This window comes from Acipenser ruthenus, chromosome 7, assembly GCF_902713425.1.
Source record: "Acipenser ruthenus chromosome 7, fAciRut3.2 maternal haplotype, whole genome shotgun sequence".
Taxonomy (NCBI): domain Eukaryota; kingdom Metazoa; phylum Chordata; class Actinopteri; order Acipenseriformes; family Acipenseridae; genus Acipenser; species Acipenser ruthenus.
This window is the reverse complement of record NC_081195.1, coordinates 1,433,568-1,446,152: the sequence shown is the minus strand read 5'-3', so window position 1 is coordinate 1,446,152 and position 12,585 is coordinate 1,433,568. Positions and strand designations below refer to the sequence as shown.

At 40.2% G+C, this 12,585-nt stretch overlaps 1 protein-coding gene across 1 annotated transcript; it reads left to right on the top strand.

Annotated features, from left to right (window-relative positions):
• Nucleotides 1-401: 401 nt before the first annotated feature.
• On the top strand, nucleotides 402-10,746 carry LOC117415124 (carboxypeptidase N catalytic chain-like). The gene is made up of 9 exons (XM_034025101.3): nucleotides 402-770; nucleotides 3,636-3,832; nucleotides 5,748-5,903; nucleotides 6,222-6,404; nucleotides 8,358-8,469; nucleotides 8,883-9,022; nucleotides 9,331-9,430; nucleotides 9,522-9,640; nucleotides 10,170-10,746. The coding sequence occupies exons 1-9, from the start codon at nucleotides 548-550 to the stop codon at nucleotides 10,269-10,271; spliced, it is 1,332 nt and encodes a 443-aa protein (XP_033880992.1). The 5' UTR covers nucleotides 402-547; the 3' UTR covers nucleotides 10,272-10,746.
• The last annotated feature ends 1,839 nt before the right edge of the window (nucleotides 10,747-12,585 follow it).

The following is a 12,585-nucleotide window of genomic DNA, read 5'->3' as shown; positions in this document are numbered from 1 at the left end:
TGGAACATTTACTTTAGGGATCAATAGTGTACCAGGATTCTTTCGCAATATCCGTCCAATTCACAGGAACATTTCATTTCTTTAAAAGTTGTGTAACATCTGTTACTAAATAATACATTTTCAATACATATCTGTGTACTTTACTTTTGATTTAAACAGTTTTGACTTAAAAGGGAAAGTTTGTGGCATTGTCTCTAAATAAATAATCAATGTAAGATCAAATATATTTGCAAGTTAAAAAAAAAAAAACTAATGAGAAATGCAAATGAGCCTCCTGTTACCAGGTGTGGAGGGACAGGGAAGGCTCTCTCTTCAGTTTTCAGAGGCTTCTGTAAATCATTTAACAGGGGCTGCTGAAGAAAAGGCACGGACATGATCCCTGAGAGCACTGGTAGCAGTTAGTGAAGAGGCACGGACACAGGGGGCCGCCCACACTAGCTCTCACCGGCTCAGTGCAGTCACACACACACAGCAGGAGGAGGAGACTGGGGGGAAAGCACTGATCCTCTGCTCGGTTCATGCCTCAGATCTGGACTGGACGAGGAGGATGGAGAAGTTAGGCAGCTTGCTTCTCAGGTGTGTGGTTTGGTTTGGACTGGCCTCTGCTTTGGATTTCCAGCACCATGGCTATGAGGACATGGTGAGAGCCATGCTGAATGTGCAGAATGAGTGCCCCTTCATCACCAGGGTATACAGCATTGGGCGCAGCGTGGAAGGCAGGCACCTCTATGTGCTGGAGTTCAGTGACAACCCAGGGATACATGAGCTCTGTAAGTAGTACGAGGTGGTTATGTATGGACTGTCACTGTGTGCATATCTGTGTGTGTTAAAAATGTAGCCCCACTGATAGCAAAACCTCTTCTAGAATCCAGTCAGTAGTTTAATCGTACTGTTGCTGGTGGTAAATGACATGTTTCTCTAAAGTCGAAATGCTACTACTCCCTCCTCTATCTTTCTGTGCTTGTTGCTGCAGAGACTATGCTTTTCCCTGTGGTATTGACAACATGCTCATCGCATGCTTTTTGCCTCAGCTCTTACAATCTCATTAGCAGTCAGAGGTTTTGCAAGGTTTAAAATGGGTTTGTTTATGGAAAGTGCCGTTTGTAAGTTTGTGTGTTTTAACCAGATCTTGGGAGGCAGTTTCTATTCAATGTTTGAAGTGCTTTTGGAAAACAGGTTCACTGTATGTACGTAATAGAACCACTTCTTTGGAACATGCTTGTTCCCATCTAAAATGTTCATTGGCCTTGGGTCAGCCTAAAGTCAGAAACGGTGACATGTGTAGCTGTTATGCAGCTGAAGTGTAGAAGCGTTTTTCTAAGATAAGTACTTCCGTTCAAAGAATTGCAGGATATGTTTGTGTTCTAGGATTTAGTTTGAAAACAGGAACATGCAGTGAGTGCCATTGTTTTTAAGAGGCCCCCACACAAAGGTAGTTTTCTTTATTTTAGGCACTGATTTCTGACACAACCAGCAAACTACCCACATTTGGCAGCTTTTCATTACTTTTTAATTGCTGGGTGAGCCTTGTAATAAACCATACTCCCACTTGTATGTATATATATATATATATATATATATATATATATATATATATATATATATATATATATGTGTGTGTGTGTGTGTGTATATATATATGTGTGTGTGTGTGTGTATGTATATATATATATATATATATATATATATATATATATTATTTTGTCTGAATCAGTAGATTATGGGTCGAATACCTGTTTCAGTTGTACACGTGTATTGTTGTGTGGCGAGAATATGAACGCTGTGTTTTAAAGCTGGTATTTTTTTGAGAACCACTGCAGAAGTGCTTGCTGTTGATATTCCTGGAGGAATGGTACCAAATACAAGCGGTTCACACGCTCCTGGGTTTTCATCAAGTTCTCATACATGACTAACTCGCACAGCAAGGGGAGAGTGTAGAGTGCACACTGAGGCTGATTGGGTCTCACAGCTGGGAGGAGAATCACTCAAGAGATTTACTGTGGGTCACGTTTGCTGTATTGGGCATAGCTGTAATTTGATTACTTTAGGGTCTACAAACAGTACCTGCCTTAGATGTTTCAATTAGCACCCAACTGGGAAAAGACCAGATGTTAGGCCAAGAGCAGCCCTTACTAACACACTTCACCTCTTTATATAGGGATATGAAGCGGCCCACTGTTACTAACATGTAAGGTCCCAGGTGGATTGGCAAACTCTCCTAAAGGGTTAATCAGTTGCTTTCTATACTAACCAGTGTCAGCAGATCAGTAGGAGAGTGTGGAGTTTTCGAGTTGAACATTCACAAACCTAACAGTAGCTACAATGATAATACCTCTGGGATTGCTTGGACAGCATATGAATGCTTTGATATGCTCAGAGGTTTGCTGCTGGTTTATCTGTAGACCCTGACTTACACATTGGGATAATACCTTTTTATGTTTTTAGATTCTACTTTAAGTTATAAAGGGTGGGGCACAAGTGCAGAATATAAATCTTTTTTTTTTTTTTTTTTTGCTGTTTTTGGCTTGGCTGAGATTGTGGATGTTTAGGGTAACAACTGTGGTCTGCAACTTATTAAAACAACATCTTATGGATAATATTATTCTATAATTCCTGTCACATACATGTTTATATATTTCTCCTATCACATGACATTGTGTTTTCTCATCTGGCCATTGTATATCTGACCTCACCACTGCACAATACATTTGTATTTAGCATAAACATGAATGAAAACACATTCCCTGAAAGACACCCTTTAACCTGTTTTTCAGTAGACTTCTCTATTGTACTTTCACTTGATCTGAAGACTGTAGTTTGCTCTATCAGCTATAATCATAGGTTTAAATCGTATGTCAGACAAACATGAGGTTAGACCAACAGTCTCTGATTCCATAACTGAACAGACCGTATTATTGTATCCAGAGGGAAACCCAGACTCTTTCACAGTTGTTTTGTCTGTATTTAAATTCAGGTCTACAAGCGGCCCGACTCACATGTGTAGAATCATTGTTGTTGCCAATTAGATATCATTGCTGTAAACTCGAAGGGCAAGCTGTTTACCTTTCCAGCTGACGTTAGACCCCATTAGAGCCTTTATTGTGACCCCCCACCACACCCCCACCACCACTACCAATAGACCTGTACAGTTTTACAAAGCTCTGATAACTCATTCCAGACCCTTTCTCTTCAGTTTTCCAACTGTTGTCAAGTATACAGCACTGTAAAAGGGGAAATGGTTAAATAAATTCTAGTTTGTAACAGTCTTCTTGGCTGCAAGGAAAACACTCCTCTGTTGTATTAAGAATAAATAACCCAAAAGTGTTTGCATGTGTCCTTCTGCTTAATGAGAGGCAAATAGGTTCATTCGTTCCTTATTGTTTTGGGAGTGTTAGATAAACAGAACAGCATTGGTTTCAGCAGGAACCGTTCAACTTTACAGTAGCTTCAGACTGGCGAATGTTCAAAATAAATCCAATAGTCAAAACAGCTCTGTTGCACACAGGCTGTTTAGTAATGGTAGCTGGGCTTTAATACAAAGCTACCTGTGAAGCATAGTGGTTAGCACTTTTTTAAAAGAAAACAAAAAAAAAACCTTTACAAAACGGGAAGATTCCTACTTTGTTGTGTTTCAGTGGAGCCGGAGTTCAAGTATGTGGGGAACATGCATGGAAATGAGGTCCTTGGCAGGGAGCTGCTGATTCAGTTCTCCCAGTTCCTGTGTGAGGAATACCGGGCTGGAAGTCCACGGATAACACGGCTGATCCACGACACTCGGATACACATCCTGCCCTCCATGAACCCTGATGGATACGAGGTGGCTGGTAACCAGGTACAGTTGGCCTGAAAGTAATCTTCATAAAGGTATCTTTATCTTGTGGTACACAGAAGACTGCATTACAAGGTTCACTGCACATAATTCTGTCAGGTTACTTTTTAACGCAGCAGCAGTAACAAGCAAAGAGATGTTTATTTAAGAGATGTTTACTGTTTCTGAGTTTCACTTTGTTATGTAGAACATTAACTCGATATCTACATTGACGTGCTGCAGGTGGGGTTATAGTAAATTCTAAGATTACCTTGTACCTTATCATTTTAAACCCAGAAAGCTTGAGTTTTGTATGTGCAATGTGAAAATAAGTGGATTTTAAGAGTAAAAGGAAATCCTCAAACAGATGTAATAACAAAAAGTGTGATTAGAGCAGAATTCTTTTGCCTAACTATTATTGATTTCTCTGGATGACGTGCATGTGTGTTCGCTGCTTAATTGGCAGGAGATGGAAACATAAGGTTGAGATTGACACACCTCGCAAGCACGCAGGTTTATTTACAGAGTACAGGAACCCCACGTGACGCTGCCAGCAATGGGAGTTGACGTGGGACATACCGGCCTAGCGTACAACAAGCAAAAAAAAAAAAACACTGTACATAAACTATCAAAATAAAGTTGCCATGAGAAACGGCTCGGGCTACTCCGCTAACAAAATGTAAGTCCCGCTTCCACACCTGTCTGCTATACGGGGGAGGGGGGATCTACTCTCCCGAAACTAACTCCCTATTCCTCGGGCAGTTCACCCGACTCGAACCTCGGCTTCGTTTCCTGATCCCAGCCGTTCAGCAGCACAGACGGACTGATGCATTGGCGGCGGCAGCAGCGCTCGGACCCCTATGACTTTTACAGCAGCCCTGCTCCGTATACTCGGGATCCGTTTATTCATGACGCTCTGCTGCACCATGCCCACCTGCTGATTCGGAGCTAGCAGCTGGTAAACACACACGCGCTGATCGTTCCCGCAACTAAACACAGCAGGCAGGCTGCTACACACAGAGCGTCAGATTCTCCATGAAAAACCAATCCCACTATTACTTATTTCTACAATCACAACGCTCGTATTTACAATAAACAATCCCAGAAGCCCCCTCCTTATGTGCATGGCCCCAGCCCTGCTACAGTCCCACTCTCACTGAACTTTAAGGGATTAACAATATAACTTGTCTATCTGTACATCTTTCAAAATGGACAGTTCTAACACGTTGGTGTAATTATTATTCACATGTTTAAAATCAGCCAGTTAATGTGCAATCATTGTAGAATGGTATTTGCGCAGGAAAGGATTTTTTTCAGGTCTCAGAGCTGTCCTTTCTTTTTTTGTAGTATTTACTCAGGTCATAGTGTTTAAACCCATGGTCTGTCTCTTTGACAATACACACTGAGATTGTATCATTCCTGGTGTTGACAAAAGAGTGATTACAGTGTATCAGGCATTCACCCACAACGGGATGAGCTTTTCTGTATCTCGTTCAGGCTCAACTACTGAGCCCCCAAGAGGAACACCAAATTCTGGATTAAAGCAAACAATTTATATTGATATGCTGGCCTACAAGCAACATACCTGCTGTCCAGTGTGTATCTGACCAGGGGTACAATATTTGCTGTGGATGAAGCACAATGCTAGTGTGCAATATTACAACTGCTTAGTGATTACATAATCAATATTCATAAAAAAAAATATTAGACGTGGTTGCCTAACTCTGTTCTTGTATGCAAAGACGTGAGTAAAAAAAACAAAATGATGTTCATGAGGGTCATTTGAATTAACATTTAAAACCGTGTGTGTGTGTGTGTGTGTGTGTGTGTGTGTGTGTGTGTGTCTCTGTGTGTGTGTGTCTGTGTGTGTGTGTCTGTGTGTGTGTGTGTGTGTCTGTGTGTGTGTGTGTGTGTGTGTGTCCGTGTCCACGTCATTCAGGGCCCGGACGCTAATGGCTACCTCACAGGCAGGGCCAATTCCAGAGATGTGGATTTAAACAGGAATTTTCCAGATCTGAACGCAATGATGTATTATTTTGAGAAAAACGATGGACCGAATCATCACCTCCCCTTACCTGATAACTGGGAACAGCAGGTAAGAAATTGCAACACCACATATACACTATACTTGAAATGCTATTGCAACACCACATATACAGTGTACTTGAAATGCTATTGCAACACCACATATACAGCATACTTGAAATGCTATTGCAACACCACAAATATAGTGTACTTAATTTGCTATTGCAACACCACATATACAGTGTACTTGAAATGCTATTGCAACACCACATATACAGTGTACTTGAAATGCTATTGCAACACCACATATACAGTGTACTTGAAATGCTATTGCAACACCACATATATAGTATACTTGCATGTACTGATATTCTTTACATTTTTGTAGGTAGAATCGGAAACACTCGCAGTGATCAGATGGATGAAAAATTATAATTTTGTTCTCTCGGCTAATCTGCACGGTGGCGCAGTTGTAGCAAATTACCCTTTCGATAAGTCTCGGGAGGCGAGGGTCAGGGGTTACCGTAAAACAAGTTACTCCGCTACAGCAGACGACAAGATCTTTAAAAAGGTAATACAAATAAATGAAAAACATAGCTTCCATGCAATAACAATAATAAGGCATTCATGGGAAATCAATAAATATACAGACGTGCTCAAATTTGTTGGTACCCTTACAGCTCATTGAAATAATGCTTCATTCCTCCTGAAAAGTGATGAAATTAAAAGCTATTTTATCATGTATACTTGCATGCCTTTGCTATGTCATAGAATAAAGCAAAGAAGCTGTGAAAAGAGATGAATTATTGCTTATTCTACAAAGATATTCTAAAATGGCCTGGACACATTTGTTGGTACCCCTTAGAAAAGATAATAAATAATTGGATTATAGTGATATTTCAAACTATTTAGTTTCTTTAATTAGTATCACACATGTCTCCAATCTTGTAATCAGTCATTCAGCCTATTTAAATGGAGAAAAGTAGTCACTGTGCTGTTTGGTATCATTGTGTGCACCACACTGAACATGGACCAGAGAAAGCAAAGGAGAGAGTTGTCTGAGGAGATCAGAAAGAAAATAATAGACAAGCATGGTAAAGGTAAAGGCTACAAGACCATCTCCAAGCAGCTTGATGTTCCTGTGACAACAGTTGCAAATATTATTAAGAAGTTTAAGGTCCATGGAACTATAGCCAACCACCCTGGGCGCGGCCGCAAGAGGAAAATCGACCCCAGATTGAACAGAAGGATAGTGCGAATGGTAGAAAAAGAACCAAGGATAACTGCCAAAGAGATACAAGCTGAACTCCAAGGTGAAGGTACGTCAGTTTCTGATCGCACCATCCGTCGCTTTTTGAGCGAAAGTGGGCTCCATGGAAGAAGATCCAGGAGGACTCCACTTTTGAAAGAAAAACATAAAAAAGCCAGACTGGAATTTGCTAAAATGCATATTGACAAGCCACAATCCTTCTGGGAGAATGTCCTTTGGACAGATGAGTCAAAACTGGAGCTTTTTGGCGAGTCACATCAGCTATATGTTCACAGACGAAAAAATGAAGCTTTCAAAGAAAAGAACACCATACCTACAGTGAAACATGGAGGAGGCTTGGTTATGTTTTGGGGCTGCTTTGCTGCGCCTGGCACAGGGTCCCTTGAATCTGTGCAGGGCACAATGAAATCTCAAGACTATCAAGGCATTCTGGAGCGAAACGTACTGCCCAGTGTCAGAAAGCTCTGTCTCAGTCGCAGGTCATGGGTCCTCCAACAGGATAATGACCCAAAACACACAGCTAAAAGCACCCAAGAATGGATAAGAACTAAACATTGGACTATTCTGAAGTGGCCTTCTATGAGTCCTGATCTGAATCCTATCGAACATCTATGGAAAGAGCTGAAACTTGCAGTCTGGAGAAGACACCCATCAAACCTGAGACAGCTGGAGCAGTTTGCTCAGGAAGAGTGGGCCAAACTACCTGTTAACAGGTGCAGAAGTCTCATTGAGAGCTACAGAAAACATTTGATTGCAGTGATTGCCTCTAAAGGTTGTGCAACAAAATATTAGGTTAGCGGTCCCATCATTTTTGTCCATGCCATTTTCATTTGTTTTATTATTTACAATATTATGTTGAATAAAAAATCAAAAGCAAAGTCTGATTTCTATTAAATATGGAATAAACAATGGTGGATGCCAATTACTTTTGTCAGTTTCAAGTTATTTCAGAAAAAATTGTGCATTCTTCGTTTTTTGTGGAGGGGTACCAACAAATTTGAGCATGTCTGTATATATGTCTTGTTACAGTTAGAGAAATTGATAATGAGACATAATTATTGCAAAACTGTTTACGAGAACATCAACTGCTCTTAAGAGTTTCGGACTTGTCATGCTGTCTAACTATTCCAGCAAAAAAGGGTCTCTGAAGAACTGGGAAGGGCATAACTATTAGCATAGTGTTGTGCATTATTAATACCTACACAACATCTGTATTTTTTATGAATAATGGAGACCATCCTTTTCTGTCATTAGCTGGCAAGGACCTACTCGTATGCCCATGGCTGGATGCACCAAGGCTGGAATTGCGGAGACTATTTTGACGAGGGGATCACAAATGGAGCCAGCTGGTACTCTCTCTCCAAAGGTATTTCAGTTCTTGAATCTCTTTTTTAAATATTCTCCATCCTGATATTCTAAGGCAGAAACCTTCAAGGAATGTCTTAGTGTAATATTTGGCAAGTCCGTTATCCTTGTGCTTCAGTTCCGCAGCGGGTTTAATTGGGTACAAGAGAAAGGTTACTTGTGAACCATTCCTTCGTCAGACGTCACACATCCCCCACTTTAGTAATGCTTAGAAAGAGGCTGTGGCCTTCCACCCAGATATTCATTGCATATAAGTTCAATGCATTTCTCAGAGCGACCAGGTTTTTTTTTTTTTTTTTTTTAATCTGTGACTGCGTTTCAATCAGCTGCAAGCTGCCTCATTCAGGAGAATGTGAAGTTTCAGTGCTTCAGTCTTCCTCACCTAACAGGTGCTGTTTCTCTCTGCCCTCTAAGGCATGCAGGATTTTAACTATCTCCACACCAACTGTTTCGAGATCACCCTGGAGCTGAGCTGTAACAAGTTCCCAGCAGCACAGGAGCTGCAGCGAGAGTGGCTGGGGAATCGGGAGGCGCTTGTGTCTTACCTGGAACAGGTGAGAGGTGGCATGCTGTGTCTGCAGGCAAACTTCCTACAAGTCTTAGTACTTTAGTAATGAAATGTCAGCGATCAGTTTTATTTTTCCTGCAGCAAATGTATTGGGTGTTTTTGATTGAGTGTTTTGGAAGTTATGAATGAGTGACTGTTCTGTCAACTTCTTTGCAAAATGTTTTTTTTTGTTTTGTTTTGTTTTGTTTTTTTACTGGTCTTAATTTTTAAAACAGGTCAAAACTGACTGTTGGTTAAGCTTTCACAAATGACTATATACTGTACCAGAGCTGACTGGCTTCTGATCGCTTCCAGGTTCACCTTGGCATTAAAGGAATGGTTTACGATGAAAATAACAATGGCATTAAAAAAGCAGTGATTTCCATATACGGGATCAACCATGACATCACCACAGGTGAGTGCAAATACAGCAGCTGACTGTCCAAAATCAGACAGAGCGCGTAATCCGCTGAGTCTTCATTTCCTATATGTGTGTCTTCACCCAGGCGTCGATGGGGATTATTTCCGGTTGTTATTACCTGGAACTTACACAGTAACTGCATCAGCTGAGGGATACCAGCCCAGCACCAGCACAGTGACAGTGGGGCCTGCAGAAGCCATACAGGTGAGCATGTACTGTTACACATGTAGTAAGGCATGGACTTCAGGAACTGGACTGTTGCATTTGACCTGCTGGTAATGCATAGACTGTACGTATGTCACGCTTTCAAATTTTACGCAGAACTGCCTGCCAGCATGTCACATTAACATTTTATATCTAAAAAACATTCTTGTTCAAAGTGCCATTGAAACATGAGACTGTATTCACATCGGTCCATTATTTCCATGTAATATTATTTAGTTACGTTTGTTTTTCTTCAGCGTTTGAGCCGTAGGAACTGTGATACTCTTAGTTATATAATCTTGTCTCATTACCACCACTTTGTACCTAATGAAACAGCCAGCATTGTGAAATGCAAACATACAGCAGTGCATGTTTATATCTGACTGCAAGAGTGAAACAGGTTACAATGTGTGAATGGTTTCAGTGAAGACGGTATTTAGATCCTCTGCTTTCTTTAGATTAATTGAAAAGGCTCCGCTGTACTGTGCATGTTTCATAATAATAAAAGTGTTTTTCTGTTTGTATTCAGTTACATTTCTATTTGAAAGCTGCTTCCCAGGAAACCACCAGTGAAACACAGAGTGCTGGGAGCAACAAGAAAGTCCCTCCACATAAAATGGCGCCCAGATGAGAGACTCACTGATACATTCTGCAAAGCAGAATACGGACATATATATATAAATCCTTCCACTTTGTTTAACCACAGAATATTGTATTGGAGTATTAGATTTTTTTGGAAAGTGTAAAAAATAGTGTAAAAAGCAAGAATTCAAGCAGTAGCTTATGTGCAAATAATTCAGTGCATCTATGAAGGACTGTTCAGTTTTCTTTATGTGTTTGATGTACTGTAGTAGCAGAGATTCAAGGACACAGCAGCTTTTTTTACATCACACCCGTTCTATCCACGTGTGGGCCAAATAGGGGAGCCACGTGTTTTTTTTAGAAATTGTCCTCCTCTATAAAGGTTAAAATGATGTCTAAAAGTGAAAAAAAGCTAAATGAGAAATGCAACTACATTGATATGCTTATGTATATGAAAAAGCTTTTTTTTTTTTTTACCAATGGCTTATTAAGATTAAACGTATCTGTACATACTTGGTTCCGTCATTCCTTGTGAAAATAATATTAAAGATGAAAAGGTTTGCTTAAATCCCTAATTGAAATGCCTGCAGGGAAAATCCTCGGAACAGGACACTTTACTACTCCCTGACAGTCTGACCTCTCAGTAATAATTAACTGTGACATAAACAGGAATTGCTAATAAGGGAGCCAGAGCAGGACATAATGCTGAAAGTGGAATGAACAAATAAAACCCGGAAAGGACCGGAAACAGCACAAGGTGAACAACTGCACGTAGAAAGTGTTGAGTGTCTGGATGGGCCACTCCACTCAAGGTGGCAATGTTGAACTTTTTTCAAACTTTCCAAACCCATTCACCCTCAGAGGAATGGAGACTGCTAAACAGTGTAACCCTGGCTCTCTGTTCATGTGAATCACATGAACAGGCTCTGGTGATCTCAAACAAATGTACGACTTGCTGAAAGTACAAGTCACAAGATTCAGGTTCAGGGGCGTTGAAAAGCATGTGTGGTGAACTCTGAGGAGAAATGAGCTGGAGATCCCACTTATATGGTCTGGTAAAGTTTCCAACATTGACAAAAAAAAGATAATTCTGCAAAAGCCCTTACTCTTTTTGCCTCATTCTGTGTGATAAAAAGGTAATTAGTGCATAAACCTAATGAAGAAAAGCAGGCTTGATCACTTAGTGGTATATTACATAATAAGAAAATGACTTCCTAATACTGACCTATTCAGTACAGTCATGTAATCTTCATTTATTTTAAATAAACAAATAAATAAATAAATAAATAATGTCCTGAAGCAAATGCAAACTAGGCCTATAAACTACTGGTGTCCCAAACCTTGGCTGCTTTGTTTCACAACTAATCTGTAAAAAAAAAAAAGAAAAAAAAAAATGCAGACCATTTTTTTTTTTTTAAATAAAATAAAATAAAATAAAGTCTGTTGGTTTAAAATTGTTTAGATAAAGAAAGACACTAGGTTCTATTACTAAAAACTGGACTTTTAATGAATGCGTTTTAAAATGTTTATTTTTTATTTTTATAAACAATATTTAGGTTAAACAGTAATTGACAAATAAAACAGTCTTGAGATAGGGTTCCCTGAACTGCGTGTTATTATATCTTAGGGGCTGGATGTTGACCCAGTTAATGGCCCCATTGAAGAGAAGCTGGAGGTGTTGTACTGGTTTGCACTGGGAAGAACTGTTTCAATGTCTATCACATACAGTATGATTTAAACTCCCTCCGAATTCCTCATGTTCTCTAGAACTACTTCACACACTGCTGAGATTACAGAATGGCCAATGGAAGGCTTACACACCCCTGCATTAGCACACAACCAGGCGCTGATCCAGTGGTTGAAGGGGTAGTGGGAGCACTTTGTGACCCGCACTGACTTACCCTTAGCCTCAGTATTACTGTTTCTGTTAACAAAAACAAAGCAGGGGCATGGTTTGTAAACTTCACGTAATTGAGCAGTGTTTGAATGAAAGTCTGTATCAAAGTTAACGTTTTCTGAAATATGGTGGCAAGATCAAACAAAGCTGTGATTTTTCTTTGACGAAACCAATTATGAAATGTGAATGAGAGAGCTGTGAATCAGACGTGTGCAGTTATTCACTGACAAACAGATAACAGCCAGTACTGTTTACCGTATACACAGTAACCCTTGCATCGCTGTGAGCGGCGTGTAACGCGTTACGTTGTTGTCATTGAATTTCACCTGCCACGTTTCTGGCCAGTTCCTGGGCGGCTGTGAGTCTGGCTGTGTAAGTTTTATGGTTGTCCCTGACCGAAGTCGTTGAAACACGAGTGGCCCCTCTTACAAGGTATCAATTCATTTTGCATTTTGTAAACGGTTTA